General features: G+C 40.9%; 1 protein-coding gene across 1 annotated transcript in view; it reads right to left on the bottom strand.

Moving 5' to 3' along the window:
- LOC110278178 (elongation factor G-1, mitochondrial-like) overlaps positions 1–2,975 on the bottom strand; it is a 19,662-nt gene extending 16,687 nt beyond the window's left edge. Inside the window, exon 1 of the mRNA XM_052257815.1 lies at positions 2,656–2,975. Within this exon, the coding sequence (XP_052113775.1) occupies positions 2,656–2,975 (320 nt within the window). The remainder of the gene's footprint in view (positions 1–2,655) is intronic.
- Between the last annotated feature and the right edge of the window lie 3,874 nt (positions 2,976–6,849).

The raw sequence follows: 6,849 nt of genomic DNA, 5'->3' as shown, positions 1-6,849 counted from the left end.
CAAGGGCAGAGCACAAAATGTGCCTTGGGACCAAGAGGAAGAGAACCTTGCCCTGCCCTCCACAAGGGCAGTATCGGGCTCACCAAGGAAAGAATTCAAAGGAAAAATGTCACCCATGCATGCCACAAGATTCGAACAAGGAACCATGAGGAAGCTAGGCCTTAAGGTTGATTGCCGTGCCAAGAAGCCAAGGAAATTAATTGAATTTGTGCCCAAGCCGTGTTTCGAACACGGGGCGTGGAAGAGGGAACTCTGCCCTGCCCTTGGCGCGGGCAGGGCAGCATTTGGATTGGTGCAAGATCCTGGCGCATCATGCACGATTCTGGCGCACCAACTCTCATCCCTGGCAGCATCTGGCGCATCAAAATTCGTCCCTGGCAGCATCTAGCAGCACCAACTTTTCCTGCCCTGCCCTTGGCGTGGGCAGGGCAGCGTTTTGCGTTCCTGGCGCACCACGTTCGTCCCTGGCGCACCAATCTTCGACCCTGGCAGCACCTGGCGCACCAACTCTTCGATCTGGCCGCACCACAATTTTCTGCCCTGCCCTTGGCGCGGGCAGGGCAGCGTTTTGCGTTCCTGGCAGCACCATGCCGCACCAACACGCACCCAAGGCTGCACCAAACTTCCGCACCATGCACCAATTTTCTGCCCTGCCCTCCACAAGGGCAGGGCAGCCTCCTGGGAGTGAATTTTCATGGGCCGAAAATTCAAATTAAATTCCCATTTTAATTCATTTCTTCACCAAATCAAAAGCCCATCCAAATCCCAAAATCCAAGAATAGAAAGTGTATAAATAGAAGCTAGTTTGATGTAATTAGGACCTTTTTTACCATTTTTGATTTTTACCTTTACTTTTGAATTCTACTTTCTTTTGAGCTTTTGCAATTGTTCTTGAGAGACTTGACCGAAAGCTAAGAGGATCAAGGGAGAATTGACTGATCTCCTTCCTCATTCTTACTTGGTCAATTCTACTCTTGTGTTTCTGAGTTTTGGGTGTGTGAAATTGAGGAAATTCTGTCTCAATTCCCATTCAAACTCTTTTCAATTTGTTTTCTGCATAATTCAATTTCAATTCTGTTCTTCTATTGCTTCTTCTTTAATTTTCTGTCAATTGCTTAGATAATTCAGATCTGGAAAGGAAATTGGGTTTTAGGCTCTGCTCCCTAAGCCCTTGAGTCCTGAGATCAAAATTCACTTAGGTTCTTCTGTGAACCTCTGCTACATTTAATTTCCTTTCTGTTTGAATGCTTATTGCTTCTGATTTAATTTTTGCTCTCTTAATTGTTGCAATTTACTTCTTCTTTGTTTAGATCCTGCAATCCCATTCATCAATTCCCTTTTATATTCAAGCCATTTATCTTTCTTGCCATTTAAGTTATTGCAATTTAAGTTTCTTGCAGTTTAAGTTTCGGTCATTTACTTTCTTGCTCTTTAAGATTCTGCAAATTTATAATTCTGTTCTTTAATTTACTGCACTTCTCCCTTCCCCATTTACATTTACTGTCATTTACTTCCTGTTAAACACAAATCACTCAACCAAAACTTGATTCGCTTGACTAAATCACCCACTAAACTAAAATTGCTCAATCCTTCAATCCCTGTGGGATCGACCTCACTCATGTGAGTTATTATTACTTGATGCGACCCGGTACACTTGCCGGTGAGTTTTGTGTTGGATTGTTTTCCACACATCATAAATCAAAGCATGAAATTAACCTAGATCTAAGAAATCCTAATCTAGATCTAACTTAATCCTAATCCTAGAGAGAAGTAAGAGCTTCTCTCTCTAAAAACTAACTTTCCCTCCAAAACTAAGCTAAACTAAACTAATGTGTCTAAGTGTGTTGATTTCCCTTCAATCCTTGGCTTAAATATCATCAGAAATGAGTTGGATTGTGCCCACAAGGCTTCTAAAATCGCTGACCACGAGTTGCATTAAGTGGATCATGTGCAACCATCAGCGCGTATGCGTATTGTGCGCATGCGTGCCCCTATGCGCAATACAACTATGGCAAATCTTATATCATTTCGAAGCCTCAAATGTTAGCTTTTCAACGCAACTGGAATTGTATCATTTGGACCTCTGTAGCTCAAGTTATGGTCGATTAAGCGCGAAGAGGTCGGCTTGACAGCTTTTGCGATTCCTTCATTTCTTCATGAGTTCTCCATTTCTACATGTTTTTCCTTCATTCCCTTGATCCAATCCTTGCCTCCTAAATCTAAAATCACTTAACAAACATATCAAGGCATCTAATGGAATCAAGTTGAATTAAATTTAGCTATTTTAAGACCTAAAAAGCATGTTTTAACTCTTAAGCACGATTAAGGGAGAAGTTATAAAACCATGCTATTTCATTGAATAAATGTGGGTAAAAGGTGATAAAATCTCCAAAAATCAATACAAGATAAAATCCTACAAATGGGGTTTATCAAACATCTCTTTTCATTCAGCTCAAAAGACAAGCATAAAATTTAAGCAAGGTGAAAATGCAACATGGAACTTAGACTAGCACACATAGACTTAGGAAAAGAAATCTTAAAGGCAGAATTGAAAATTCCTAAGCTACTATGGAAGCATGTTCTATTTCATACATGATTTTCTTTATTTAGACTTGAAAGAGAGAAAAAGAAGGAACTCCACCACCTTTTGCTCACTGGGGGTGCTCACATCCATCTCCTTGCTTGTCTCCTTCTTGATTGCTTGAATCTCCACTTCCTTTGTGCTTTCCGATCAACTTTTTCCAGAAACCAGCATTTTCCATCTTCTTCTTCAATGCTTCCTTCTGTTGTTTCACCTTCCTCTCCTCTTGTTCTTTTAGGTCTTTGTGGACTGTATCATACCTTGGGATGGCAGCGTGCAAATTATGCATATGCCCAGCCACATAAGCCAACTTGGCTTGAGTGTTTACGTCATATTCTTCCCTGTGTAGTTTTCGTCCTTCATTAAGCATGTTGAAGTTATTGAATGCTTTCATCTGAGCTAACTGACGTTGGTTGAGTTCTTGAAGGCATTTATCTTGATGCTCTTGCCTTTCAGATTCTTGATTGATGGCCTGGGTGAGCTAGGAGTAATGTTCCTGTTGCTGCTCCATTTGTTGTTTCTACCACTCCCCTTGTTGATTTATCCAATTAGAGAACAATTCTTCTTGACGATCCATTCTTTGAGATTGAATGTGTAGTTGTTGTTCTTGCCCCTCCATGTGTCTCCTGGCTAGATCCTCAATAGCTCCATGAATGTGACTCAAGTTTATGTTGGCTAGATCATATTGCTTTCCTTGTTGATATTTTTTTTGTTGACACTCTTCTTGATGAGGTTCTTCTTGTGATGTTCTTTTTCTTCTCTGTGGTCTACTTTGTTGTTGAGCGGGTGCTACATAGGTTATACGCTGGAGTGTGATTGACCTTCCAGGGTTTAGCCATATTGGATTGCTATCTTCGAAAACTACCTTGGCCTTCACACAAAGCCTAAATATGGTACTTGGGTAGCCAAGCCAAGCGTCCGGATCATTTTTCTCGACAGCCTCTTAGATTCCCTCAGCTATGATTTCGTGCACATTGATGTCTCCATCCCTCATTATGCAGTGTACCATAGTAGCTCGAGCAATGTTGACCTCGGAATTATTTGAGGCTGGGAGGATAGTCCTTCTAACGAGCTCAAACCATCCATTGGCTTCGGAGATGAGGTCCCCCCTCCTAATGAACCGTGGCCTCCTATCCGAATACCTCACCCAATTTGATCCCACAACACATATGTCATTCACAATTTCTTCAATTTCATCATTTTCGGGGCCATTACTTATTCTTGATTGATAACTGGGCTCATCAAAGGGTCTTGACCACAATTGAAGAGTTTTCATGATGGCATTGGGGCTGAAGTCAACCTCAGTTCCTCTCATATAACTTTTGAAGGTAGGGACCCTAGTGGTGTCTTCTCTAGCTACATTAGCATAGAAATCCTTGATAAGATTTGCATTTACCCTTGTGATTGGGTTCGTGAGCTCGTGCCAGCTCCTCCATTCAATCTTTCCTCTAATCTTCGGACACTCGTCATCGTTGAACTGAAATGCAAGTTCTGGCAATATCTTCTTATGTTCCACCCATCCAAATTGAACTTCGTGGAATGCGGTTTTGAACCTATTTTCATCGAAAGGGATACTCTTTGTCTGTTCTTTGCCCTTTCGCCTCTTGGAGCTTGAGGATGCCATGAGTGACCTTTGAACTAGAGAGTGTATAGGTATATGTATGGGTGTAACGATGGAGGGTGTAGCTAGAGGATTGGGTTAGTATGTTTTGTTTGGATGGAGGAAGGAGTGTTAAGTGTATGTCCCGAGAGGAAAAGGTGTGATGAAAGAGGAATTTGAAGTGGAAAGGGTGTGGAATGTAAGTTATTTATATAGGAGAGTGGTGGGCAATTGAAGGGTATGGATTGATGGTAAGAACCACTAGTGGACGGTTGGGGTTTGTCATGAAATGGGCACAAGGATCACCACTTTTATGAGGTGATTGGTTCGGTCTTGGTGCACAAAATTGTGATCATCAACAATGGCAACAACAACTTGGTCGCACAATTGTAATCTCACTTCTTTTTCACAACTTCGCACATCTAACCAGCAAGTTGATGAGCGAAATTGTTACTCATGCTTAAATTGTTGTTCGAAATTGATTGTCCCTGGTGATGGCGCCAAAACCTGGTGCCTAATACCATGGTCCAAACATAACTTCACAACTTCGCACAACTAACCAGCAAGTGTACTGGGTCGTCCAAGTAATACCTTACGTGAGTAAGGGTCGATCCTACAGAGATTGTTGGTATGAAGCAAGCTATGGTCATCTTGTAAATCCCAGTTAGGCGGATTCAAATATGATTGGATTAGATATTCAAAAGATAAATAAAAAAACAAGAAATAAAGATAAAGTTACTCATGTAATTCAATGGTGGAAATTTCAGATAGGTGCATGGAGGTGATGTGTTCCTTCCGAATCTCTACTTTCTTATTACATTCATCCAAGCCTTCCTACTCCTTTCCATGACAAGCTGTATGTAGGGCATCACCGTTGTCAATGGCTACATCCCATCCTCTCAGTGAAAATGGTCCAAATGCTCTGTCACAGCACGGCTAATCATCTGTCGGTTCTCAATCAGTTGGAGTAGAATCCCTTGATTCTTTTGCGTCTATCACTAACGCCCAGCCTTCAGGAGTTTGAAGCTCGTCACAGTCATTCAATCCCGGAATCCTACTCGGAATACCACAGACAAGGTTAGACTTTCCGGATTACCATGATTGCCGCCATCAATTCTAGCTTATACCACGAAGATTCTGATTAAGGAATCCAAGAGATATGCGCCCGGTCTAATGTAGAACGGAAGTGGTTGTCAGTCACGCGCGTTCATAGGTGAGAATAATAATGAGTGTCACGGATCATCACATTCATCAAGTTGAAGTGCAACGAATATCTTAGAACAGGAATAAATCGAATTGAATAGAAAATAATAGTAATTGCATTGAAACTTGAGGTACAGCAGAGCTCCACACCCTTAATCTATGGTGTGTAGAAACTCCACTGTTGAAAATACATAAGTGAAAGAGGTTTAGGCATGGCCTAATGGCCAGCCCCCATGAAGGTCTAAGGACTAGGCGTCCAAAGATGTCTAATACAATAGTAGACTATCCTATTTATACTAGACTAGCAACTAGGGTTTACAGGAGTAAGTAATTGATGCATAAATCCACTTCCAGGGCCCACTTGGTGTATGTTTGGGCTGAGCTTGATCTATCCACGAGTTGAGGCTTCTCTTGGAGTTGAACGCCAAGTTATAACGTGTTTTGGGCGTTCAACTCCGGTTCGTGACGTGTTTCTGGCGTTTGACTCCAGACAGCAACATGGAACTGGCATTGAGCACCAGTTTACGTCATCTAATCACGAATAAAGTATCGACTATTATATATTGCTGGAAAGCTCTGGATGTCTGCTTTCTAACGCCGTTGAGAGCATGCCATGTGGAGTTCTGTAGCTCCAGAAAATCCATTTCAAGTGCAGGGAGGTCAGATTCCAACAACATCAGCAGTCCTTTATCAGCCTCCTATCAGGGTTTTGCTCAGGTCCCTTAATTTCAGCCAGAAAATACACACAAACTCATAGTAAAGTCCAGAAATGTGAATTTAGCATAAAAACTAATGAAAACATCCCTAAAAGTAACTAGATTATATTAAAAACTACCAAGAAACAATGCTAAAAAGCGTATAAATTATCCGCTCATCACAACACTAAACTTAAATTGTTGCTTATCCCTAAGAAACTGAAAATCAATTAGGATAAAAAGAAGAGAATATACTATAAATTCCAAAATATCAATGAATATTAATTCTAATTAGATGAGCTGTGATGAGATATTTTGGTGGAAAAATGAATTTCTCCCAAAACACACAAATCTAACCGGCAAGTGCACCGGGTCGCATCAAGTAATAAAAACTCACGGGAGTGAGGTCGATCCCACAGGGATTGAAGGATTGAGCAATTTTAGTTTAGTGGTTGATTTAGTCAAGCGAATCAAGATTTGGTTGAGTGATTTGTGATTTGCAGAATTTAAAGTGCATTGAAAGTAAAGAGAACAAGAAATAAATTGCTGAATCTTAAAGAACAAGAAATTAAATGGCAGAAACTTAAAGAGCAAGAAATGTAAATTGCAAGAATCTTAAATGACAAGAAATGTAAATGGCTTGAAATGTAAAGGGGATTGGGACTTGGATTTGCAGGAATTAAACAAAGAGAAATTAATTTGCATCAAACAGAAGAGTAAATGGGAATTGGGATTGAATCGGATCTGAAGCAGAAGAGTAAATGAACATG

Source organism: Arachis duranensis, chromosome 2 (assembly GCF_000817695.3).
Source record: "Arachis duranensis cultivar V14167 chromosome 2, aradu.V14167.gnm2.J7QH, whole genome shotgun sequence".
Classification (NCBI taxonomy): Eukaryota; Viridiplantae; Streptophyta; class Magnoliopsida; order Fabales; family Fabaceae; genus Arachis; species Arachis duranensis.
Note: the sequence above shows the minus strand (reverse complement) of the source record. Positions and strands in the feature narration are given on the sequence as shown.